This window comes from Bombina bombina, chromosome 2 (assembly GCF_027579735.1).
Source record: "Bombina bombina isolate aBomBom1 chromosome 2, aBomBom1.pri, whole genome shotgun sequence".
Classification (NCBI taxonomy): Eukaryota; Metazoa; Chordata; class Amphibia; order Anura; family Bombinatoridae; genus Bombina; species Bombina bombina.
The window spans coordinates 970,860,490-970,888,228 of NC_069500.1; the positions used below are offsets into that span (position 1 = coordinate 970,860,490).

General features: G+C 40.7%; 1 protein-coding gene across 1 annotated transcript in view; it reads right to left on the minus strand.

Moving 5' to 3' along the window:
* Window positions 1-27,739, minus strand: part of DNAJB14 (DnaJ heat shock protein family (Hsp40) member B14) — a 122,288-nt gene that overhangs the window by 74,185 nt on the left and 20,364 nt on the right. The window contains exon 2 of the mRNA XM_053703482.1: window positions 22,204-22,369. Coding sequence (XP_053559457.1) covers window positions 22,204-22,369 — 166 coding nt within the window. The remainder of the gene's footprint in view (window positions 1-22,203; window positions 22,370-27,739) is intronic.

A 27,739-nucleotide genomic window follows, 5' to 3' on the forward strand; every position in this document is an offset into this window, starting at 1 on the left:
TTTAGATCCAGAACTGGTCTGAAGGAATTCTCCTTCTTTGGTACAATGAAGAGATTTGAATAAAACCCCATCCCCTGTTCCGAAACTGGAACTGGCATAATTACTCCAGCCAACTCTAGATCTGAAACACAATTCAGAAATGCTTGAGCTTTCACTGGATTTACTGGGACACGGGAAAGAAAAAATCTCTTTGCAGGAGGTCTCATCTTGAAACCAATTCTGTACCCTTCTGAAACAATGTTCTGAATCCAAAGATTGTGAACAGAATTGATCCAAATTTCTTTGAAAAAACGTAACCTGCCCCCTACCAGCTGAGCTGGAATGAGGGCCGCACCTTCATGTGGACTTAGAAGCAGGCTTTGCCTTTCTAGAAGGCTTGGATTTATTCCAGACTGGAGATGGTTTCCAAACTGAAACTGCTACTGAGGATGAAGGATCAGGCTTTTGTTCTTTGTTGAAACGAAAGGAACGAAAACGATTATTAGCCCTGTTTTTACCCTTAGATTTTTTATCCTGTGGTAAAAAAGTTCCTTTCCCACCAGTAACAGTTGAGATAATAGAATCCAACTGAGAACCAAATAATTTGTTACCCTGGAAAGAAATGGAAAGTAGAGTTGATTTAGAAGCCATATCAGCATTCCAAGTCTTAAGCCATAAAGCTCTTCTAGCTAAAATAGCTAGAGACATAAACCTGACATCAACTCTGATAATATCAAAAATGGCATCACAGATAAAATTATTAGCATGCTGAAGAAGAAGAATAATATTATGAGAATCATGATCTGTTACTTGTTGCGCTAAAGTTTCCAACCAAAAAGTTGAAGCTGCAGCAACATCAGCCAATGATATAGCAGGTCTAAGAAGATTACCTGAACACAGATAAGCTTTTCTTAGAAAGGATTCAATTTTCCTATCTAAAGGATCCTTAAACGAAGTACCATCTGACGTAGGAATAGTAGTACGTTTAGCAAGGGTAGAAATAGCCCCATCAACTCTAGGGATTTTGTCCCAAAATTCTAATCTGTCAGACGGCACAGGATATAATTGCTTAAAACGTTTAGAAGGAGTAAATGAATTACCCAATTTATCCCATTCTTTAGAAATTACTTCAGAAATAGCATTAGGAACAGGAAAAACATCTGGAATAACCACAGGAGATTTAAATACCTTATCTAAATGTTTAGAATTAGTATCAAGAGGACCAGAATCCTCTATTTCTAAAGCAATTAGTACTTCTTTAAGTAAAGAACGAATAAATTCCATTTTAAATAAATATGAAGATTTATCAGCATCAATCTCTGAGACAGAATCCTCTGAACCAGAAGAGTCATCAGAATCAGAATGATGATGTTCATTTAAAAATTCATCTGTAGGGAGAGAAGTTTTAAAAGATTTTTTATGTTTTCTAGAAGGAGAAATAACAGACATAGCCTTCTTGATGGATTCAGAAACAAAATCTCTTATGTTATCAGGAACATTCTGCACCTTAGATGTTGAAGGAACTGCAACAGGCAATGGTACATTACTAAAGGAAATATTATCTGCATTAACAAGTTTGTCATGACAATTAATACAAACAACAGCCGGAGGAATAGCTACCAAAAGTTTACAGCAGATACACTTAGCTTTGGTAGTTCCAGCACTAGACAGCGATTTTCCTGAAGTATCTTCTGACTCAGATGCAACGTGAGACATCTTGCAATATGTAAGAGAAAAAACAACATATAAAGCAAAATTGATCAAATTCCTTAAATGACAGTTTCAGGAATGGGAAAAAATGCCATAGAACAAGCTTCTAGCAACCAGAAGCAATGAAAAAAAGAGACTTAAATAATGTGGAGACAAAAGCGACGCCCATATTTTTTAGCGCCAAATAAGACGCCCACATTATTTGGCGCCTAAATGCTTTTGGCGCCAAAAATGACGCCACATCCGGAACGCCGACATTTTTGGCGCAAAATAACGTCAAAAAATGACGCATCTTCCGGCGACACGTATGACGCCGGAAACGGAAAAGATTTTTTGCGCCAAAAAAGTCAGCGCCAAGAATGACACAATAAAATGAAGCATTTTCAGCCCCCGCGAGCCTAACAGCCCACAGGGAAAAAAGAGTCAAATTTTTAAGGTAAGAAAAAATGTTTGATTCAAATGCATTATCCCAAATATGAAACTGACTGTCTGAAAATAAGGAATGTTGAACATTCTGAGTCAAGGCAAATAAATGTTTGAATACATATATTTAGAACTTTATAAATAAAGTGCCCAACCATAGCTTAGAGTGTCACAGAAAATAAGATTTACTTACCCCAGGACACTCATCTACATGTTTGTAGAAAGCCAAACCAGTACTGAAACGAGAATCAGCAGAGGTAATGGTATATAAATAAGAGTATATCGTCGATCTGAAAAGGGAGGTAAGAGATGAATCTCTACGACCGATAACAGAGAACCTATGAAATAGACCCCGTAGAAGGAGATCACTGCATTCAAATAGGCAATACTCTCCTCACATCCCTCTGACATTCACTGCACGCTGAGAGGAAAACCGGGCTCCAACTTGCTGCGGAGCGCATATCAACGTAGAATCTAGCACAAACTTACTTCACCACCTCCATAGGAGGCAAAGTTTGTAAAACTGAATTGTGGGTGTGGTGAGGGGTGTATTTATAGGCATTTTGAGGTTTGGGAAACTTTGCCCCTCCTGGTAGGAATGTATATCCCATACGTCACTAGCTCATGGACTCTTGCTAATTACATGAAAGAAATTCTGATTTTAGCAATGTGTGAATTTTGGCAGTGTATGCATGCTCCTTTCATCTATCCTAATGTTATGTAATGTAGTAGAAAATAATTAAAATAAAACCCTGAAACATTTGCACAAACAATTGTCGTATATATATATATATATATATATATATATATATATATATATATATATATATATATATATATATATATGTGCAAGTAGAGTGAATCCACTCAGTATACTGAGTAGATGCAAGCGTTATTCTATAGTAGGCGCTAGTCAAAAAGTGGATAGGATATAGTGGCAGCTATGTAGGACAAATACTGAATGAGATATGTAACCTCAGATAGTAGGAGAGAATGTAGGTACAAGGGTTAGACAGCGCCTATATATCCACTACGTATATCAGATATGTGAAATGATATGAATAAAGAAATTATAAACAAATAGTTCATTTAGGTCATTTAGATGTATTAGGTCTGTGGTATATCTCCAACATTCAGATGTGATGAAATAATAGGTGGTATATAATACCCTTACCAGATATTACCCCAATCTAATGAGGTAAGTATGCCGCACTGGGGGTATATGTAGATAATTTGATCTCCTCCTTGTATCCAGATGAAGTGGCTGTTTGGATTTTCGTTAGCCTCCTGGAGTATGCAGGGATGTGCTTCTGATGGTAGATATATCCCTTGAGCTTCCTGTGGATTAGTAGTTAGCCTCTTGGAGTGCTTTTCTTTCTTGGTATAAAATTGTGAGAAAGCAATTAGATCAGTACTAACAACGCAGACAAGGACCTCAGAGCTGCCCAGCAAGCTCACGACCAGCCACAGGAACACCACCACAAGAAGACTTGGATTTACAGTACACCATCACCGAATACCAATGTCCAAACTGCCACCACTACTCAAGAGTGGTAAAATGTTAGAGTGGCCAAAGTCCTCTGTTGTTCAGGATCACAACTTCAATGTTAATTGCTTTCTCACAATTTATACCAAAAAAGAAAAGCACTCCAAGAGGCTAACTACTAATCCACAGGAAGCTCAAGGGATATATCTACCATCAGAAGCACATCCCTGCATACTCCAGGAGGCTAACGAAAATCCAAACAGCCACTTCATCTGGATACAAGGAGGAGATCAAATTATCTACATATACCCCCAGTGCGGCATACTTACCTCATTAGATTGGGGTAATATCTGGTAAGGGTATTATATACCACCTATTATTTCATCACATCTGAATGTTGGAGATATACCACGGACCTAATACATCTAAATGACCTAAATGAACTATTTGTTTATAATTTCTTTATTCATATCATTTCACATATCTGATATACGTAGTGGATATATAGGCGCTGTCTAACCCTTGTACATATATATATATATATATATATATATATATATATATATATATATATATATATATATATATATATATAAATCAAAGACTATAAGAAAAGAGAGAGACTAATTATTGCAGGTGAATCATAGGATACAATACCTCTATGTATTATAGACCAATAATTCTGATGTAATGCAAGACAAAAAACACATTGCAATATATATATATATATATATATATATATATATATATATATATATATATATATATATATATATATATATATATATATATATATATATATATATATATATATAAAGTGTATACACCAAATATGAATACCTAAAGCGCAATAATCGCATTTAAAATAAGTTGCCAGAACAATTTTATCCAATGAAGCTGGCCATATCCAGTTTTTATTTAAACCTAATAGCGACAAGGTATTAAAGGTATATATCCACTTGCATTCTTTTTGGAGGAGACAATTCTCATTGTCTCCTCCTCTACCATGCAAGAGACCTTTATCAATGCCTGTAAATTTCAGACAAACGGGGTTGCTATTATGCTTAATTTGGTAATGCCTGGCTATGCGGCTCGTTTGTATCTCGCCTTTAATATCATCTCTATGTTCTTTTATACGGTCTTTGAAAATCCTCTTGGTTTTGCCAACATAAAACCTGGGGCACGAACATTCCAGTAAATACACTACTCCCTCTGTGTTGCAATTGAAAAAATTATTAATGAAAATTATTTGTCACAATTTACAGTGAACACTTTAGTTCTTTTCATATAGTCACATGTCACACATTTGCCACATGGAAAAATTGCCATTAGGTATATGTTTTTTTAATACAATCATGTTTAGACGGAGATAGAAAAAATTGGCTCTTTACAAGGCTCTCTTATATTCGAGGCTCTTCTGGCTGTCAGATTAGGGTAACTCCCTAATTCAGATGCAATATTTACATCACTGGTCAAAACCGACCAATGCTTTTGTAAAATCATTTTAATTGCTTGCCAATGACAATTATAATTAGTGATTAATCCAATCACAGATTCCTTTTTCTCTTTTTTATTGAACAACAATTCATCTCCGTTTCGTTTTCTTGCTAAAGCTCTCGCTTTGTTAGTGGTTCCCTTTGAATATCCTCTTTCTAAAAATCTATTCTGCATTTGTTGTGCATGGACTTCGAATTTCTCTTTTGAGGAGCAATTGCGGCGTAGGTGCAAAAATCGTCCTTTTTGAAATCCCTTTTATCAGATGGGAAGGATGATGGCTTGTTGCCAACAATAAATAATTAGTGGCAGTTTTTTTTCTAAAGTTTTCTGTTACCAAGAAATTTTCATTACGTATTTGAATATCCAAAAAAATCAATTTCAGTAAAACTGTACTGCATGATAAGTGGTATATTGAGATTGCTACGATTTAATTCATCTATGAAAGTAGACAATAAATCAAGGCCACCCTCCCAAATCAGGAGGATTGACGTTATACGCAATCCCACTTTTTGGAATAAAGGGCTCATTGGCTTGGTGGGGGATTACGAAGCGGATACTTCTGTGAAACGTGTTAGGCCACGCCCACCTTTCGCCACGGTGCAAGACGCCGAGCATTATACAATTTGCTAGAGTGTATATTTGACACTATACTGTTGCAATACCTGTTGCCATTTTTCTACGTTACAACTTTTTGGCAACAGAAAACCTCAGTTTACAATCCTATGATGAATTTCACCATTTTAACTGCTATTCCAGCATTTATTCTTGCTCCTGTATTTAAGGGACTGATCTACAGCCTTATGGATTCACGGAGTGGAATATACACCATCTTCGGTGCTCAACCTTATTATCTTACCTCATATTGATTGAGGTTCCTTCTTGTGAGTACCCACCCTGAGAGGGGGATAACTTGTTTGTTTTATGCCGATTTTGTATTAAACAATATTACACTATGAGGAGATTCTCTATGCGCTTATTTCTACTAACTATATATATATATATATATATATATATATATATATATATATCTTTAAAATAAGGAAACCGTTTTGAGTTGTGGGCGGAGTATTCACAGATAAAAGCTCTGACATTGGGGTTATGAACCAATAGCTCTGAGGAAGCCCGTCTAGCACATTAGGGGCGAAAGGTACGTAGGCATTGGACAACAGAATCACGTGACGCTACCCAGACAAGGAAGTCTGCTGTTAACATACGCCACTGAAGTTTGGCGTTCTTTTCAAAGGCGGTTGTTGCTGCTAATTTATGGAATTGCTTTACCTTTGGTGTCAGAATGGATTGCCACTAGGACTGAACCTAAAACATCAGATAAGTGATTGAAATAACAGTTTTTACACATGTTTATTGCCACTTTGGAGAACTACATCTTGTAATACAATTGGTCTCTTACAATACCGGTAAGTGGAGGGTCACAATCTTTTGACCCGATTGTGCAGAGACTGACTTTTGCAAAGTTTGGAGTACTATGAACTTTCCAATATTTGAAATATTAAGTGGATTTATCTCGTATCAACGAATGTGTATTTCTTTGCATGCAACTAACAGAGCCTTGAGATTGTATTGTTTTGTATCTTATACCTTAAGGGTGACACGCCACACTTAGATCCCTAAATCGTACCTGCCCAGTTATTGCTCCTAGAATTTATCTGGGGGTTTCTGTGTGTAGCTGGGGTGTAGTGTTAGCGGTGCACTGTAATAGGTATGAAATACATCCATCCTTTGTATTGTTTGGTTACATATACCTTAGGGGTGACATGCAACACTTAGATCCCTAAATCGAACCTGCCCAGTTATTGCTCCTAGAATTTATCTCGGGGTCTCTGTGTGCAGCTGGGGTGTAGTGTTAGCGGTGCACTGTATAAGGTATGATATTCAACTACTTTGTATACAAAAAAAAATTGTGCCTCGATACAGGGTATGATTTTGAAAGTCACGTGACTATATATAATGCAATGTGTTTTTTGTCTTGCATTACATCAGAATTATGTATCTATAATACATAGAGGTATTGTATCCTATGATTGACCTGAAATAATTAGTCTCTAGCATGATTATTTTGATTATATGTATATTTCATTACATAGGGTCTGCACCACTAGTATTATCGAAAGATATAATATTGTCATATATAAATATTCTCAATTGTATTGACCATTTGTCCTTTATACAACAAGTTTTAAAACAATATATATATATATATATATATATATATATATATATATATATATATATATATATATATATATATACATACACACACACACATACATACACATATATATATATATATACATACATACATATACATACATATATATACACACACACACATACATACATACACACACTGGACTTTTGTAAACAATCCTTATTTTATTTTTGTAACAAATAAAATAGGGATTGTTTGCAAAAGCCCAGCAAGTGTGAATTATTTACTACAGTATTTGTATCAGTGGGTTTCCAGCACCCTGTCAGCTGTTTTTAAGGTGGGAGAAGGAAGTGACATTGTTTAAACTGAATGCGAATAAGATTGTAAAAATGGCTTCAGTGCATGGGAATGAAACACTTCAGCAGTGAATGTTTTAAGGAAATAGCCAGTAGAAATGATGTACAGGGGATGAATTGTTTTGCTACTAAACTTTAAATACCCTTTAGAAAAAATAAAAAGTAAATGAACGAACATCAGCATATATCCAATACTGAGCCCTGAAACTGACAGGGGATTGTAAAGTAAGATTTTATTTTTTTTGCTTCCATCTTTCAATTGCTGTTGCAACAGACTGTAACAAAACAGTGCAATGATTGTGAAATCCATAGTGTTATTGCATCTTTAGATAAAGCTCTGAAACCCTACTGGGACCTAGACAGTAAGGTTGAGCTATTCTTAGTCGAATACTACAAATATTTAGGGAGGATATTACAAAGAACCAAAAGCTGTTACAGAATAGATTTGTAAAATGGAGTAACAAAAGTTGTAATTCCTATAAAACACAAAAAGGAAAAAAAAACAACAAACAAACAAAGAAACAATGTTTGTCACATTTTGAGTATTTAAAAGAGTTTAATTATGAATCAAACATACCTGATAAACTTTTGTCTTAAGATTTTTGTTACTTCGCTATTTACTGGCCAGTGCTAATATGAACACATATACATACTATATATATATATATATATATATCTCATAATGCATACCCTGCTCTATGGTGCTGAACATTTGCAGATCAGCATTAGAAGATAGGTTAAAGAGACATTCTGCTTATATACTAGCATACTTAAATATAAGTTGCATAATACAGCAGCCGTATGACCTAGCTGTGCGACTGTCACAGTTGATTGGCTCAAGGATGTATCCACTCGAGATTAGCAGTTTATGTGGCTCTGGAGTGGTAATTTACCTTTGTGTTTAACCCTTTTGCAGGTATTAAATATAAAGTCTGCCTTCCTAATACCCATGTTTTGACTACTCATGAGACTATTAAGATGTAACAAATACTATACTTTAGAAACCAGGAACAGACAAATCTACTGAAAATCTAGAAAAAGTCAGGCCAAAACTTGTTGAGCTCTCCTATTAACTAGTCCTTGTATTTTAATAACTCTTCTACATTATAACTCTTATTTCTATCTGATAAAATACAAAATCTTTAGAAGGCCTAAACAAAAGGTTTTCAAAAAAAGTTCCTACTAAATATTTATTCTGGCTATTAGTATTATCCTATAGATACACCAGTAATCCAGAACGCATATATGTTTTTAATCCTATCCAAACCTTCACCCCATCACAGCTCAATACCATCCACAAAGGCCTATAACCTCTCACACATTTACTATCTCTTTCTCTTATTTACTATTCTCTAGAAAGATATTCAAATGTCAGTAAAAATGCGGTAGAGTTTCTAGATTACAGAACTAACAATGATTCTAAAGAAGGTTTTGTTTTTATGACAGTAACCACTACATAACTTTCTTTTGGGGAATGTCTAGAATAAAAAATAAAAAAAAAAAAAAACACACACAACACACATTTAAAACATACATTGGCAGGAGAAACATTTACTCCCACATATTGCACTGCGCACACATAACTTAAGGGCAACAGAAATAAAATGGGGCTTATCATGCTTTGTGTATAGAAAAGATACACACATGCCCTAACATGAGCTTATATTTCACAACCAGGTCTGGCACATATGACAAAAAAGTGAAGCACATTTAGAAATAAAAAAAAATAAAAACATAATTTATGCTTACCTGATACATTTATTTCTCTTGTGGTGTATCCAGTCCACGGATCATCCATTACTTGTGGGATATTCTCCTTCCCAACAGGAAGTTGCAAGAGGATCACCCACAGCAGAGCTGCTATATAGCTCCTCCCCTAACTGCCATATCCAGTCATTCGACCGAAAACAAGCAGAGAAAGGAGAAACGATAGGGTGCAGTGGTGACTGTAGTTTAAAGTTAAAAAATACCTGCCTTAAAATGACAGGGCGGGCCGTGGACTGGATACACCACAAGAGAAATAAATTTATCAGGTAGGCATAAATTATGTTTTCTCTTGTAAGGTGTATCCAGTCCACGGATCATCCATTACTTGTGGGATACCAATACCAAAGCTAAAGTACACTGATGAAGGGAGGGACAAGGCAGGTACCACTGCCTGTAAAACCTTTCTCCCAAAAATAGCCTCCGAAGAAGCAAAAGTATCAAATTTTTAAAATTTTGAAAAAGTATGAAGCGAAGACCAAGTCGCCGCCTTGCAAATCTGTTCAACAAAAGCCTCATTTTTAAAGGCCCATGTGGAAGCCACAGCTCTAGTAGAATGAGCTGTAATCCTTTCTGGAGGCTGCTGGCCAGCAGTCTCATAGGCTAAGCGGATTATCATTCTTAGCCAAAAATAAAGAGAGGTTGCCGAAGCCTTTTGACCTCTCCTCTGTCCAGAGTAGACAACAAACAAAGCAGATGTTTGACGAAAATCTTTAGTAGCTTGTAAGTAAAACTTTAAAGCACGAACCACGTCCAGATTGTGTAATAGACGTTCCTTCTTTAAAGAAGGATTAGGACACAAAGACGGAACAACAATCTCTTGATTGATATTCTTATTAGATACCACCTTAGGTAAAAACCCAGGTTTGGTACGCAGAACTACCTTATCTGCATGGAAGATCAGATAAGGAGAATCACATTGTAAGGCAGATAACTCGGAAACTCTACGAGCCGAGGAAATAGCTACCAAAAAAAGAACATTCCAAGATAAAAGTTTGATATCTATGGAATGAAGAGGTTCAAACGGAACCCCCTGAAGAACTTTAAGAACCAAATTTAAGCTCCAAGGTGGAGCAACAGGTTTAAACACAGGCTTGATTCTAACTAAAGCCTGACAAAATGCCTGAACGTCTGGAACATCTGCCAGATGCTTGTGCAAAAGAATAGATAGTGCAGAAATCTGTCCCTTTAAGGAACTAGCTGACAATCCTTTCTCCAATCCTTCTTGGAGAAAAGATAATATCCTGGGAATCCTGACCTTACTCCATGAGTAGCCCTTGGATTCACACCAATAAAGATATTTACACCATATCTTATGATAGATTTTCCTGGTGACAGGCTTTCGTGCCTGAATTAAGGTATCAATGACTGACTCGGAGAAACCACGCTTTGATAAAATCAAGCGTTCAACCTCCAGGCAGTCAGCCTCAGAGAAATTAGATTTGGATGGTTGAAAGGACCTTGAAGTAGAAGGTCCTGTCTCAATGGTAGAGTCCATGGTGTAAAGGATGACATGTCCACCAGATCTGCATACCAAGTCCTGCGTGGCCACGCAGGCGCTATCAAGATCACTGATGCTCTCTACCGCTTGATTTTGGCAATCATACGAGGGAGCAGAGGAAACGGTGGAAACACATAAGCCAGGTTGAAGGACCAAGGCGCTGCTAGAGCATCTATCAGCGTTGTCTTGGGGTCCCTGGACCTGGATCCGTAACAAGGAAGCTTGGCGTTCTGGCGAGACGCCATGAGATCCAGTTCTGGTTTTCCCCAACGATGAACCAATTGTGCAAACACCTCCGGATGGAGTTCCCACTCCCCCGGATGAAAAGTCTGTCTACTTAGAAAATCCGCCTCCCAGTTCTCTACACCTGGGATATGGATAGCTGATAGGTGGCAAGAGTGAATCTCTGTCCAGCGAATTATCTTTGAGACTTCTAACATCGCTAGGGAACTCCTTGTTCCCCCTTGATGGTTGATGTAAGCCACAGTCGTGATGTTGTCCGACTGAAATCTGATGAACCTTGTGACAGACCCTTCGGTCAGAACTAAAAGAATTGACCGTGTGCAGCTTTGAGAAGCTGTTTTCTAAAAGACAGGTTTGCTGGCCTCAGCTATTGTGGGCTATAATTACGTTTAAGTGATAAACATTCCCATTGTTTAATCACCTCCAGAGAGCAGACGCCCCAGTGATAAGAAAAGCCAAGTGTCTTGTGTTTAAATTGTTATCTGCTTAAGTAATGCAATCCTATTGTGGCCTGTCAAAGGGCGTTGTCTCTCTATGTAATGTACAACATTCTTTCAACCCCCCATCTGGGGTTAGACCTGCATATATACTGGGCATATGGCCCTTAATAAAGTCATTCTGTTTTAAACCTGAAAACTGGCTGGGTTGTGAGTAGCTGATCTCATATTCAGGACATTGTTCATCTGGTGTTAACCCTTGGTATCCTGTTGGTACCGTAACAATTGGTGGCAAGCGACGGAATGAACCTTATCGCCCAGAAGAGCAACTACACAAGCCAGTAACCTCAGGAAGAGGGGGATTACTACAATACTGACTAAGATGGAGGGAGACAGAGCTCGCAGCGCTACGCCTCCAGCAGCCATGGAGGAGACCCTATACCAGAGGGAAATGAGGACCAGGCTGGAATTTTTACCCCAACCTGTACCACGGGACATGCTATCCGTGGTAATGGCAGATGTGCAGGAGTATGTGATGGCACACAGTCCGTGGAATGCATCCTCCCGAGCAGAATCCATTTCGGAAGCACTCAGCAACCCAGTAAGACCCAAAATCCCATACCATGCCTTTAAAATGTTTTGTGAGGAGAAGGATGAGATCGATGGGTATTTACAGGATTTTGAGAGACTGTGCGAGTTACATGATTTGGAGCAGTCTGTATGGGTGCCGGTGCTAGCAGGCAAGCTAGCCGGTAGGGCAGCGGAAGCGTATCGCGCTGTACCCAGGGAGGACAGCAAGGATTACGCTAAAGTGAAGAGAGCAATCTTGGAAAGATATGCCATTATCCCAGAGGCATACCGGCGCAAGTTTAGAGGCCTGCGCAAGCCAGAAAGGGATTCCCATGCAGAGTGGGCCCACAAGCTGGATCAAGCAGCTCAGGGGTGGATACAGGCCAGCCAAGCTACCACCATGGAAGAATTGCGACAACTGATGCTGTTGGAGCAATTCTTTAACGGCTTGTCCCCAGAAGCCCAAGAATGGGTGAGAGATCGAAAACCCTCCACCCTGCATGAAGCTGCTCGTCTGACAGATGAGTATACGGATACCCGCAAACTGGACACTGCTACCACTAAGCCCCCTGCTAGAGTGGAGTACAGACCTCCAGGCACCCCAGCAGCTGCCAGTTACCAACCCCCGGCGCACCGCTATACCCCACGGCCTCCGGCCACGAACTACCCTCAGAGAGCACAGTTCCATTCGCGGGGCTACTCACAACCTATTCGGTGCTTTGGATGTAAGCAACTAGGGCACAAAAGACCAGAGTGTCCCCTAAATGCAGCGAACCAAGCACAGTCCTGGAGAAGACCTGTCGGCGGAATCACACGTAACCCTCAGCCTGCGGCCCGCTACGTAGAGACGCAAGAATGCTGGGGCATCCTACATGAGGCAGACCTTGTGCAAGCTGCCCACCGGAATAACCGGCAACTGGTTAAAGTGAATGGGAAGGAGGTCAGTGGTCTACGGGATACTGGTGCTACCATGACCTTGCTTCAAAAGAACTTGGTGTCTGAGAAACAGCACACTGGAGACACTGTGGCAGTGAGGGTAGCAGGGGGCGCTGTGTTCCGCCTACCTGTTGCCAGGGTACAGTTGGATTGGGGAGTGGGCGCTAGACCTGTGAATGTGGGGGTCAAGAAGGACTTACCTGCTGATGTTCTCCTTGGAAATAACTTGGCCCCCCTTGGTTCTGCCTACGCTCCTATGGGTCCCGCTGATGTTAACCCTGTGACTACCCGTGCCCAGATCCGTGCAGCCGAGACTGACCCACCTGCTGCTAAGCCCCAGGACGCTGAGCTCAGTAAATCTCTATCCGCTATTGATACGTGGAAGTCCCGTTACAATGCGCTGATGAAGGAGAAGAGGAGTGCAGAGGAAAAAGCATGTTTAGAACGTGAATCTCTGCTAGACAAGCTGCACCGACAGACTGCAGAAAACACCAGCTTGAGAGTGGGACAAACTTAGCGACACTTGAGGAGAAGCTGACGCTGGCTCATAGTGAGGTGCAGCAACTCAAGGGCACCCTATGTCAGTATGAAGGGATTGTGGATACCTATAAAGAGCAGGTACAGAAAACTCGTAAAGAAGCTGATGGGATTTTGAAGGACTGTTTAGCCCTAGTCTGGGCACTGAGGAAGTTGAACCCTTGTTTGTATGGACAGGAATTCTCTCTCATAACGGGAATACAGATGGATTGTCCCGGCAAACTGAAATGCCTACCACCTCCTAGTCCGGTCATCCCCAAGTTGACCCGCCAAAGGGTCAAGCCGGGTCTGCCGGAGTGTTCCACAAGGGGGGAGCTATGTGACAGACCCTTCGGTCAGAACTAAAAGAATTGACCGTGTGCAGCTTTGAGAAGCTGTTTTCTAAAAGACAGGTTTGCTGGCCTCAGCTATTGTGGGCTATAATTACGTTTAAGTGATAAACATTCCCATTGTTTAATCACCTCCAGAGAGCAGACGCCCCAGTGATAAGAAAAGCCAAGTGTCTTGTGTTTAAATTGTTATCTGCTTAAGTAATGCAATTCTATTGTGGCCTGTCAAAGGGCGTTGTCTCTCTATGTAATGTACAACATTCTTTCAACCCCCCATCTGGGGTTAGACCTGCATATATACTGGGCATATGGCCCTTAATAAAGTAATTCTGTTTTAAACCTGAAAACTGGCTGGGTTGTGAGTTGCTGATCCCATATTCAGGACATTGTTCATCTGGTGTTAACCCTTGGTATCCTGTTGGTACCGTAACAAACCTTATTGTCGCTAGCTGAGGCCAAGCCTGAAGAGCATTGAATATCGCTCTTAGTTCCAGAATGTTTATTGGAAGGAGTGACTCCTCCTGAGTCCACGATCCCTGAGCCTTCAGGGAGTTCCAGACTGCACCCCAACCTAGAAGGCTGGCATCTGTCGTTACAATTGTCCAATCTGGCCTGCGAAAGGTGATACCTTTGGACAGATGGACCCGAGATAGCCACCAGAGAAGAGAATCCCTGGTCTCTTGATCCAGATTTAGTAGAGGGGACAAATCTGTGTAATCCCCATTCCACTGACTGAGCATGCAGAGTTGCAGCGGTCTGAGATGTAGGCATGCAAACGGCACTATGTCCATTGCCGCTACCATTAAGCCGATTATTTCCATGCACTGAGCCACCGAAGGGCGAGGAATGGAATAAAGAACACGGCAGGAATTTAGAAGTTTTGATAACCTGGACTCTGTCAGGTAAATTTTCATTTCTACAGAATCTATCAGAGTCTCTAGGAAGGAAACTCTTGTAAGGGGGGATAGAGAACTCTTTTCCTTGTTCACCTTCCACCCATGCGACCTCAGAAATGCCAACACTATGTCCGTATGAGACTTGGCAACTTGGAAGTTTGACGCCTGAATCAGGATGTCGTCTAAATAAGGGGCCACTGCTATGCCCTGCGGCCTTAGGACCGCCAGAAGCGACCCCAGAACCTTCGTAAAAATTCTTGGGGCTGTAGCTAACCCAAAGGGAAGAGCTACAAACTGGTAATGCCTGTCTAGGAAGGCAAACCTGAGAAACCGATGATGATCTTTGTGTATCGGAATGTGAAGATAAGCATCCTTTAAATCCACTGTAGTCATGTATTGATCCTCCTGGATCATAGGTAGGATGGTACGAATAGTTTCCATCTTGAATGATGAAACTCTGAGGAATTTGTTTAAGATCTTTAGATCCAAAATTGGTCTGAAGGTTCCCTCTTTTTTGGGAACCACAAACAGATTTGAGTAAAATCCCTGTCCCTGTTCCTCCTTTGGAACTGGATGGATCACTCCCATAACTAGGAGGTCTTGTACACAGTGTAAGAATGCCTCTCTCTTTATCTGGTTTGCAGATAATTGAGAAAGGTGAAATCTCCCTTTTGGGGGGGGGGAAGCCTTGAAGTCCAGAAGATATCCCTGGGATATAATTTCCAACGCCCAGGGATCCTGGACATCTCTTGCCCACACCTGGGCGAAGAGCAAAAGTCTGCCCCCTACTAGATCCGTCACCGGATAGGGGGCCATTCCTTCATGCTGTCTTAGAGGCAGCAGCAGGCTTTTTGGCCTGCTTACCCTTGTTCCAGGTCTGGTTAGGTCTCCAGACCGTCTTGGACTGAGCAAAAGTTCCCTCTTGTTTTGCATTAGAGGAAGTTGATGCCGCACTTGCCTTGAAGTTTCGAAAGGCACGAAAATTAGACTGTTTGGCCCTTGATTTGGACCTATCCTGAGGAAGGGCATGACCTTTTCCTCCAGTGATACCAGCAATAATCTCCTTCAAACCAGGCCCGAATAGGGTCTGCCCCTTGAAGGGAATGTTAAGCAGACTTTGAAGTAACGTCAGCTGACCATGATTTAAGCCATAGCGCTCTGCGCGCCTGGATAGCAAAACCAGAATTCTTAGCCGTTAGTTTAGTCAAATGAACAATGGCATCAGAAACAAAAGAATTGGCTAGCTTAAGTGCTCTAAGCTTGTCAAGTATGTCATCCAATGGAGTCGCTACCTGTAAAGCCTCTTCCAGAGACTCAAACCAGAACGCCGCAGCAGCAGTGACAGAAGCAATGCATGCAAGGGGCTGTAGGATAAAACCTTGTTGAATAAACATTTTCTTAAGGTAACCCTCTAACTTTTTATCCATTGGATCAAAGAAAGCACAACTGTCCTCGACAGGGATGGTAGTACGCTTTGCTAGAGTAGAAACTGCTCCCTCCACCTTAGGAACTGTCTGCCATAAGTCCTGTGTGGTGGCGTCTATTGGAAAAACATTTCTAAAAATAGGAGGGGGAGAGAACGGCACACCTGGTCTATCCCATTCCTTAGTAATAATTTCTGTAAACCTTTTAGGTATTGGAAAACATCAGTGCACACCTGCACTGCATAGTATTTATCCAGTCTACACAATTTCTCTGGCACTGCAATTGTATCACAGTCATTCAGAGCAGCTAAAACCTCCTTGAGTAACACACGGAGGTGTTCAAGCTTAAATTTAAATGTAGAGATATCAAAATCAGGTTGCATCATCTTCCCTGAGTCAGAAACATCACCCACAGAAAGAAGCTCTCCTTCTTCAGCTTCTGCATATTGTGAGGCAGTATCAGACATAGCTCTTAAAGTGTCAGTATGCTCTGTATTTCGTCTAACTCCAGAGCTATCCTCTAAATTCAGGTAGTCTGGCTAATACCACTGACAGTGTATTATCCATGACTGCCGCCATGTCTTGTAAAGTAAATGCTATGGGCGCCCTAGATGTACTTGGCGCCATTTGAGCGGGAGTCAAAGGATCTGACACGTGGGGAGAGTTAGTTGGCATAACTTCCCCCTCGTCAGATTCCTCTGGTGATAAATTTTTTAAAGACAGAATATGATCTTTATTGCTTAAAGTGAAATCAGTACATTTGGTACACATTCTAAGAGGGGGTTCCACAATGGCTTTTAAACATAATGAACAAGGAGTTTCCTCTATGTCAGACATGTTTGTACAGACTAGCAATGAGACTAGCAGGCTTGGAAAACACTTTAAATCAAGTTAACAAGCAAATATAAGAAACGGTACTGTGCCTTTAAGAGAAACAAATTGTCAGAATTTGAAAAACAGTGAAAAACAGTGAAAAAAGGCAGTAAATCAAACGAAATTTTTACAGTGTGTATAATAAGCTAACAGAGCATTGCACCGACTTGCAAATAGATGATTAACCCCTTAGTTCAAAAAACGGATCAAAAAAACGATAGACGTTTTTTTAACAGTCACACCAAACTGCCACAGCCTTGCTGTGGGCCTACCTTCCCCAACAAACGATTTTGGAAAGCCTAAGAGCCCTTTAGAGATGTCCTATAGCATTCAGGGGACTCCTAGAGGAAGCTGGATGTCTCAGTCTGTAAAAGTTACTGCGCAAAAAAAGCGCTAAATTAGGCCCCTCCCACTCATAGTAACACAGTGGAAAGCCTCAGGAAACTGTTTCTAGGCAAATTTAAGCCAGCCATGTGGAAAAAACTAGGCCCCAATAAAGTTTTATCACCAAAGTATATATAAAAACGTTTAAACATGCCAGCAAACGTTTTATATTGTAAATATAAAAGAGTATTACCTCAGAAAGTAAGCATGATACCAGTCGCTATTAAATCACTATATTCAGGCTTACCTTACATAAATTTGGTATCAGCAGCATTTTCTAGCATTCACATCTTCTAGAAAAAATCTTAACTGCACATACCTCATAGCAGGATAACCTGCACGCCATTCCCCCGCTGAAGTTACCTCTCTCTTCAGTCATGTGTGAGAACAGCAATGGATCTTAGTTACAACCTGCTAAGATTATAGAAATCACAGGCAGATTCTTCTATTTTTCTGCCTGGGACAAAATAGTACAACTCCGGTACCATTTAAAAATAACAAACTTTTGATTCAAGCAAGATAACAGCTACATTTCACCACTTTCCTCTTACTACCTCCATGCTTGTTGAGAGTTGCAAGAGAATGACTGGGTATGGCAGTTAGGGGATGAGCTATATAGCAGCTCTGCTGTGGGTGATCCTCTTGCAACTTCCTGTTGGGAAGGAGAATATCCCACAAGTAATGGATGATCTGTGGACTGGATACACCTTACAAGAGAAATAATAATATGTATAAACATTTTTTTAGCAATTCAGAATTAAAACCACACACTTTTTTTTAAAAAACTAAATAAAAGTAAAATATTTACAAGAAATAAATGTTGTATAAACTGTTAAACAATATTAAAGAGTACAGATAATATAATCCGGTTTTAAAAAAAATAAAATTAATAAATATATTTTGTGTCTGATGTCCCTACACAAGATTCAGTAACCTAATCAGGTACAAACATAAAAAAACATAATTTATGTAAGAACTTACCTGATAAATTCATTTCTTTCATATTAGCAAGAGTCCATGAGCTAGTGACGTATGGGATATACATTCCTACCAGGAGGGGCAAAGTTTCCCAAACCTCAAAATGCCTATAAATACACCCCTCACCACACCCACAATTCAGTTTAACGAATAGCCAAGAAGTGGGGTGATAAAAAAGTGCGAAAGCATATAAAATAAGGAATTGGAATAATTGTGCTTTATACAAAATCATAACCACCATAAAAAAGGGCGGGCCTCATGGACTCTTGCTAATATGAAAGAAATGAATTTATCAGGTAAGTTCTTACATAAATTATGTTTTCTTTCATGTAATTAGCAAGAGTCCATGAGCTAGTGACGTATGGGATAATGACTACCCAAGATGTGGATCTTTCCACACAAGAGTCACTAGAGAGGGAGGGATAAAATAAAGACAGCCAATTCCTGCTGAAAATAATCCACACCCAAAATAAAGTTTAACGAAAAACATAAGCAGAAGATTCAAACTGAAACCGCTGCCTGAAGTACTTTTCTACCAAAAACTGCTTCAGAAGAAGAAAATACATCAAAATGGTAGAATTTAGTAAAAGTATGCAAAGAGGACCAAGTTGCTGCTTTGCAGATCTGGTCAACCGAAGCTTCATTCCTAAACGCCCAGGAAGTAGAAACTGACCTAGTAGAATGAGCTGTAATTCTCTGAGGCGGAGTTTTACCCGACTCAACATAGGCAAGATGAATTAAAGATTTCAACCAAGATGCCAAAGAAATGGCAGAAGCTTTCTGGCCTTTTCTAGAACCGGAAAAGATAACAAATAGACTAGAAGTCTTACGAAAAGATTTCGTAGCTTCAACATAATATTTCAAAGCTCTAACAACATCCAAAGAATGCAACGATTTCTCCTTAGAATTCTTAGGATTAGGACATAATGAAGGAACCACAATTTCTCTACTAATGTTGTTGGAATTCACAACTTTAGGTAAAAATTCAAAAGAAGTTCGCAACACCGCCTTATCCTGATGAAAAATCAGAAAAGGAGACTCACAAGAAAGAGCAGATAATTCAGAAACTCTTCTGGCAGAAGAGATGGCCAAAAGGAACAAAACTTTCCAAGAAAGTAATTTAATGTCCAATGAATGCATAGGTTCAAACGGAGGAGCTTGAAGAGCTCCCAGAACCAAATTCAAACTCCAAGGAGGAGAAATTGACTTAATGACAGGTTTTATACGAACCAAAGCTTGTATAAAACAATGAATATCAGGAAGAATAGCAATCTTTCTGTGAAAAAGAACAGAAAGAGCAGAGATTTGTCCTTTCAAAGAACTTGCGGACAAACCCTTATCTAAACCATCCTGAAGAAACTGTAAAATTCTCGGTATTCTAAAAGAATGCCAGGAAAAATGATGAGAAAGACACCAAGAAATATAAGTCTTCCAGACTCTATAATATATCTCTCGAGATACAGATTTACGAGCCTGTAACATAGTATTAATCACAGAGTCAGAGAAACCTCTTTGACCAAGAATCAAGCGTTCAATCTCCATACCTTTGAATTTAAGGATTTCAGATCCTGATGGAAAAAAGGACCTTGTGACAGAAGGTCTGGTCTTAACGGAAGAGTCCACGGTTGGCAAGAGGCCATCCGGACAAGATCCGCATACCAAAACCTGTGAGGCCATGCCGGAGCTACCAGCAGAACAAACGAGCATTCCTTCAGAATCTTGGAGATTACTCTTGGAAGAAGAACTAGAGGCGGAAAGATATAGGCAGGATGATACTTCCAAGGAAGTGATAATGCATCCACTGCCTCCGCCTGAGGATCCCGGGATCTGGACAGATACCTGGGAAGTTTCTTGTTTAGATGGGACGCCATCAGATCTATTTCTGGAAGTTCCCACATTTGAACAATCTGAAGAAATACCTCTGGGTGAAGAGACCATTCGCCCGGATGCAACGTTTGGCGACTGAGATAATCCGCTTCCCAATTGTCTACACCTGGGATATGAACCGCAGAGATTAGACAGGAGCTGGATTCCGCCCAAACCAAAATTCGAGATACTTCTTTCATAGCCAGAGGACTGTGAGTCCCTCCTTGATGATTGATGTATGCCACAGTTGTGACATTGTCTGTCTGAAAACAAATGAACGATTCTCTCTTCAGAAGAGGCCAAAACTGAAGAGCTCTGAAAATTGCACGGAGTTCCAAAATATTGATCGGTAATCTCACCTCCTGAGATTCCCAAACTCCTTGTGCCGTCAGAGATCCCCACACAGCTCCCCAACCTGTGAGACTTGCATCTGTTGAAATTACAATCCAAGTCGGAAGCACAAAAGAAGCCCCCTGAATTAAACGATGGTGATCCGTCCACCATGTTAGAGAATGTCAAACAATCGGTTTTAAAGATATTAATTGAGATATCTTCGTGTAATCCTTGCACCATTGCTTCAGCATACAGAGCTGAAGAGGTCGCATGTGAAAACGAGCAAAGGGGATCGCGTCCGATGCAGCAGTCATAAGACCTAGAATTTCCATGCATAAGGCTACCGAAGGGAATGATTGTGACTGAAGGTTTCGACAAGCTGCAATCAACTTTAGACGTCTCTTGTCTGTTAAAGACAGAGTCATGGACACTGAATCCATCTGGAAACCCAGAAAGGTTACCCTTGTCTGAGGAATCAAATAACTTTTTGGTAAATTGATCCTCCAACCATGATCTTGAAGAAACAACACAAGTCGAGTCGTATCAGATTCTGCTAAATGTAAAGACTGAGCAAGTACCAAGATGTCGTCCAAATAAGGAACGCCGACATTTTTGGCGCAAAATAACGTCAAAAAGTGACGCAACTTCCGGCGACACGTATGACGCCGGAAACGGAAATAGATTTTTTGCGCCAAAAAAGTCTGCGCCAAGAATGACGCAATAAAATGAAGCATTTTCAGCCCCCGCGAGCCTAACAGCCCACAGGGAAAAAGTCAAATTTTAAGGTAAGAAAAAATGTTAAATTAAAATGCATTATCCCAAATATGAAACTGACTGTCTGAAAATAAGGAAAGTTGAACATTCTGAGTCAAGGCAAATAAATGTTTGAATACATATATTTAGAACTTTGTTTATAAAGTGCCCAACCATAGCTTGGAGTGTCACAGAAAATAAGACTTACTTACCCCAGGACACTCATCTACATATAGCAGATAGCCAAACCAGTACTGAAACGAGAATCAGCAGAGGTAATGGTATATATAAGAGTATATCGTCGATCTGAAAAGGGAGGTAAGAGATGAATCTCTACGACCGATAACAGAGAACCTATGAAATAGACCCCGTAGAAGGAGATCACTGCATTCAAATAGGCAATACTCTCCTCACATCCCTCTGACATTCACTGCACGCTGAGAGGAAAACCGGGCTCCAACTTGCTGCGGAGCGCATATCAACGTAGAATCTAGCACAAACTTACTTCACCACCTCCATCGGAGGCAAAGTTTGTAAAACTGAATTGTGGGTGTGGTGAGGGGTGTATTTATAGGCATTTTGAGGTTTGGGAAACTTTGCCCCTCCTGGTAGGAATGTATATCCCATACGTCACTAGCTCATGGACTCTTGCTAATTACATGAAAGAAATACATTTTATTTAAAACACACCAAAAAGATATAGTCAAGTTACAGCACTGTAAGTATAAGGGAGAGGATGCAGATTATGATAAATAGCATACCTGTGTACCCCTTCAGTCTGGTCTTTGGTGAAACCCTTTGCAGATTCCCCAGATCCAGATTCTCTCTCTGTGCTGGTTTTGCTTTGTTCTGGACCACTTGGTGTTTTTCCATTCTGTGCTCCATTTCCAGTAAAGCCATCATGTTTTGAAAGCCCCTCTAGCAATTCTGTGGAACAGCAAAACACAGCAGATTACCAAAATAGTAGTGTCAGTCAACAAACCTTTTTCTTAAAAGGGACAGTAAGTACCTCGTAATTACAAGAAATTTCTATTGTGTTGTTCTAAAATAACATAGCACCCAAGACAGAACAAATTAACATATTGTTTGCTCCACCCAACGTTATTAGAAGGAGCTAATCCAGGCTTGAGTCTACAGACAAGGCTAGCTACAGTCACAAAATTTGTATAAAAATGCATTGTATGCAGTTATTAAAGTTAATTAATAATAGATATGTAGCAAAGTTAGCCTTAATTAAATCAAGAGGGTGCAATTGAGTTAGAAATTCCACAATTTTCAGAGCTAAATTAGATGAAAAGGGGACAAAAACATAATTTATGCTTACCTGATAAATTCCTTTCTTCTGTAGTGTGATCAGTCCACGGGTCATCATTACTTCTGGGATATTACTCCTCCCCAACAGGAAGTGCAAGAGGATTCACCCAGCAGAGCTGCATATAGCTCCTCCCCTCTACGTCACTCCCAGTCATTCGACCAAGGACCAACGAGAAAGGAAAAGCCAAGGGTGAAGTGGTGACTGGAGTATAAATTAAAAAATATTTACCTGCCTTAAAAACAGGGCGGGCCGTGGACTGATCACACTACAGAAGAAAGGAATTTATCAGGTAAGCATAAATTATGTTTTCTTCTGTTAAGTGTGATCAGTCCACGGGTCATCATTACTTCTGGGATACCAATACCAAAGCAAAAGTACACGGATGACGGGAGGGATAGGCAGGCTCTTTATACAGAAGGAACCACTGCCTGAAGAACCTTTCTCCCAAAAATAGCCTCCGATGAAGCAAAAGTGTCAAATTTGTAAAATTTGGAAAAAGTATGAAGCGAAGACCAAGTTGCAGCCTTGCAAATCTGTTCAACAGAGGCCTCATTCTTGAAGGCCCAAGTGGAAGCCACAGCTCTAGTAGAATGAGCTGTAATTCTTTCAGGAGGCTGCTGTCCAGCAGTCTCATAAGCTAAACGAATTATGCTACGAAGCCAAAAAGAAAGAGAGGTAGCGGAAGCTTTTTGACCTCTCCTCTGCCCAGAGTAAATGACAAACAGAGAAGACGTTTGTCGAAATTCCTTAGTTGCCTGTAAGTAAAATTTTAGAGCACGGACTACATCTAGGTTGTGCAGTAGACGTTCCTTCTTTGAAGAAGGATTTGGGCATAAAGAAGGAACAACAATCTCTTGATTGATATTCCTGTTAGTAACTACCTTAGGTAAGAACCCAGGTTTAGTACGCAGGACTACCTTATCCGAATGAAAAATCAAATAAGGAGAATCACAATGTAAGGCTGATAATTCAGAGACTCTTCGAGCCGAGGAAATAGCCACTAAAAATAGAACTTTCCAAGATAACAACTTTATATCAATGGAATGAAGGGGTTCAAACGGAACGCCCTGTAAAACATTAAGAACAAGGTTTAAACTCCATGGTGGAGCAACAGTTTTAAACACAGGCTTAATTCTGGCCAAAGCCTGACAAAAAGCCTGGACGTCAGGAACTTCTGACAGACGTTTGTGTAACAGAATGGACAGAGCTGAGATCTGTCCCTTTAATGAACTAGCAGATAAACCCTTTTCTAAACCTTCTTGTAGAAAAGACAATATCCTAGGAATCCTAACCTTACTCCAAGAGTAACCTTTGGATTCACACCAATATAGGTATTTACGCCATATCTTATGGTAAATCTTTCTGGTAACAGGTTTCCTAGCCTGTATTAAGGTATCAATAACTGACTCAGAAAATCCACGTCTTGATAAAATCAAGCGTTCAATTTCCAAGCAGTCAGCTTCAGAGAAGTTAGATTTTGATGTTTGAAGGGACCCTGTATCAGAAGGTCCTGTTTCAGAGGTAGAGACCAAGGTGGACAGGATGACATGTCCACCAGGTCTGCATACCAAGTCCTGCGTGGCCACGCAGGTGCTATTAGAATCACTGATGCTCTCTCTTGTTTGATTCTGGCAATCAATCGAGGAAGCAACGGGAAGGGTGGAAACACGTAAGCCATCCTGAAGTCCCAAGGTGCTGTCAGAGCATCTATCAGGACTGCTCCTGGATCCCTGGATCTGGACCCGTAACGAGGAAGCTTGGCGTTCTGTCGAGACGCCATGAGATCTATCTCTGGTTTGCCCCAACGTCGAAGTATTTGGGCAAAGACCTCCGGATGAAGTTCCCACTCCCCCGGATGAAAAGTCTGACGACTTAAGAAATCCGCCTCCCAGTTCTCCACTCCCGGGATGTGGATTGCTGACAGGTGGCAAGAGTGAGACTCTGCCCAGCAAATTATCTTTGATACTTCCATCATAGCTAGGGAGCTTCTTGTCCCTCCCTGATGGTTGATGTAAGCTACAGTCGTGATGTTGTCCGACTGAAACCTGATGAACCCCCGAGTTGTCAACTGGGGCCAAGCCAGGAGGGCATTGAGAACTGCTCTCAATTCCAGAATGTTTATTGGCAGGAGACTCTCCTCCTGACTCCATTGTCCCTGAGCCTTCAGAGAATTCCAGACGGCACCCCAACCTAGAAGGCTGGCGTCTGTTGTTACAATTGTCCAGTCTGGTCTGCTGAATGGCATCCCCCTGGACAGATGTGGCCGAGAAAGCCACCATAGAAGAGAATTTCTGGTCTCTTGATCCAGATTCAGAGAAGGGGATAAGTCTGAGTAATCCCCATTCCACTGACTTAGCATGCACAGTTGCAGTGGTCTGAGGTGTAAGCGTGCAAAGGGTACTATGTCCATTGCCGCTACCATTAAGCCGATTACCTCCATGCATTGAGCCACTGACGGGTGTTGAATGGAATGAAGGGTGCGGCAAGCACTTTGAAGTCTTGTTAGCCTGTCCTCTGTCAGGTAAATCTTCATTTCTACAGAATCTATAAGAGTCCCCAGGAAGGGAACTCTTGTGAGTGGAACGAGTGAACTTTTCTTTTCGTTCACCTTCCATCCATGTGACCTTAGAAATGCCAGCACTAACTCTGTATGAGACTTAGCAGTTTGAAAGCTTGAAGCTTGTATCAGAATGTCGTCTAGGTATGGAGCTACCGAGATTCCCCGCGGTCTTAGTACCGCCAGAAGAGCACCCAGAACCTTTGTGAAGATTCTTGGAGCTGTAGCCAATCCGAATGGAAGAGCCACAAACTGGTAATGCCTGTCTAGGAAGGCAAACCTTAGGTACCGATAATGATCTTTGTGAATCGGTATGTGAAGGTAAGCATCTTTTAAATCTACAGTGGTCATGTATTGACCCTCTTGGATCATAGGTAAAATTGTCCGAATAGTCTCCATCTTGAACGATGGAACTCTTAGGAATTTGTTTAGGATCTTTAAGTCCAGGATTGGTCTGAAAGTTCCCTCTTTTTTGGGAACCACAAACAGATTTGAGTAAAACCCCTGTCCCTGTTCCGATCGTGGAACTGGATGGATTACTCCCATTAACAAGAGCTCTTGTACGCAGCGTAGAAACGCCTCTTTCTTTGTCTGGATTGTTGACAATCTTGACAGATGAAATCTCTCTCTTGGAGGAGAGTATTTGAAGTCCAGAAGGTATCCCTGAGATATTATCTCTAGCGCCCAGGGATCCTGAACATCTCTTGCCCAAGCCTGGGCGAAGAGAGAAAGTCTGCCCCCCACTAGATCCGATCCCGGATCGGGGGCCCTCAATTCATGCTGTTTTAGGGGCAGCAGCAGGTTTCCTAGTCTGCTTGCCCTTGTTCCAGGACTGGTTAGGTTTCCAGCCTTGTCTGTAGCGAAGTTGATGCTGCTCCTGCTTTGAAATTACGAAAGGAACGAAAACTAGACTGTCTAGTCTTGGCTTTGGCTTTGTCCTGAGGCAGGGCATGGCCTTTACCTCCTGTAATGTCAGCGATAATCTCTTTCAACCCGGGCCCGAATAAGGTCTGCCCTTTGAAAGGTATATTAAGCAATTTAGACTTAGAAGTAACATCAGCTGACCAGGATTTTAGCCACAGCGCCCTGCGTGCCTGAATGGCGAATCCTGAATTCTTCGCCGTAAGTTTAGTAAGATGTACTACGGCCTCCGAAATGAATGAATTAGATAGTTTAAGGACTCTAAGCCTGTCCGTAATGTCGTCCAGAGTAGCTGAACCAATGTTCTCTTCCAGAGACTCAATCCAGAATGCCGCTGCAGCCGTGATCGGCGCAATGCATGCAAGGGGTTGCAATATAAAACCTTGTTGAACAAACATTTTCTTAAGGTAACCCTCTAACTTTTTATCCATTGGATCTGAAAAAGCACAGCTATCCTCCACCGGGATAGTGGTACGCTTAGCTAAGGTAGAAACTGCTCCCTCCACCTTAGGGACCGTTTGCCATAAGTCCCTTGTGGTGGCGTCTATTGGAAACATTTTTCTAAATATCGGAGGGGGTGAGAACGGCACACCGGGTCTATCCCACTCCTTAGTAACAATTTCAGTAAGTCTCCTAGGTATAGGAAAAACCTCAGTACTAGTCGGTACCGCAAAATATTTATCCAACCTACACATTTTCTCTGGTATTGCAACTGTGTTACAATCATTCAGAGCCGCTAACACCTCCCCTAGTAATACACGGAGGTTTTCCAGTTTAAATTTAAAATTTGAAATATCTGAATCCAGTCTGTTTGGATCAGAACCGTCACCCACAGAATGAAGTTCTCCGTCCTCATGTTCTGCCACCTGTGACGCAGTGTCTGACATGGCCCTAATATTATCAGCGCACTCTGTTCTCACCCCAGAGTGATCACGCTTACCTCTTAGTTCTGGTAATTTAGCCAAAACCTCAGTCATAACAGTAGCCATATCCTGTAATGTGATTTGTAATGGCCGCCCAGATGTACTCGGCGCTACAATATCACGCACCTCCCTCTGAGCGGGAGATGTAGGTACTGACACGTGAGGCGAGTTAGTCGGCATAACTCTCCCCTCGTTGTTTGGTGAAATTTGTTCAATTTGTACAGATTGACTTTTATTTAAAGTAGCATCAATACAGTTAGTACATAAATTTCTATTGGGCTCCACTTTGGCATTGCAACAAATGACACAGGTATCATCCTCTGAATCAGACATGTTTAACACACTAGCAAATAAACTTGCAACTTGGAAATACAATTCAATTAGAATAATATTAAAACGTACTGTGCCTTTAAGAAGCACAGTAGATCTATGACAGTTGAAAATTAATAAATTGAAACAGTTATAGCCTCAATCCTTGTAAACAACACAACTTTAGCAAAGGTTTAATCCCATTAGCAAAGATAACAAATTCTGAAAGCAGGAAACAAATTACAGAATAAACGTTTTTTATCTCAGTCAAA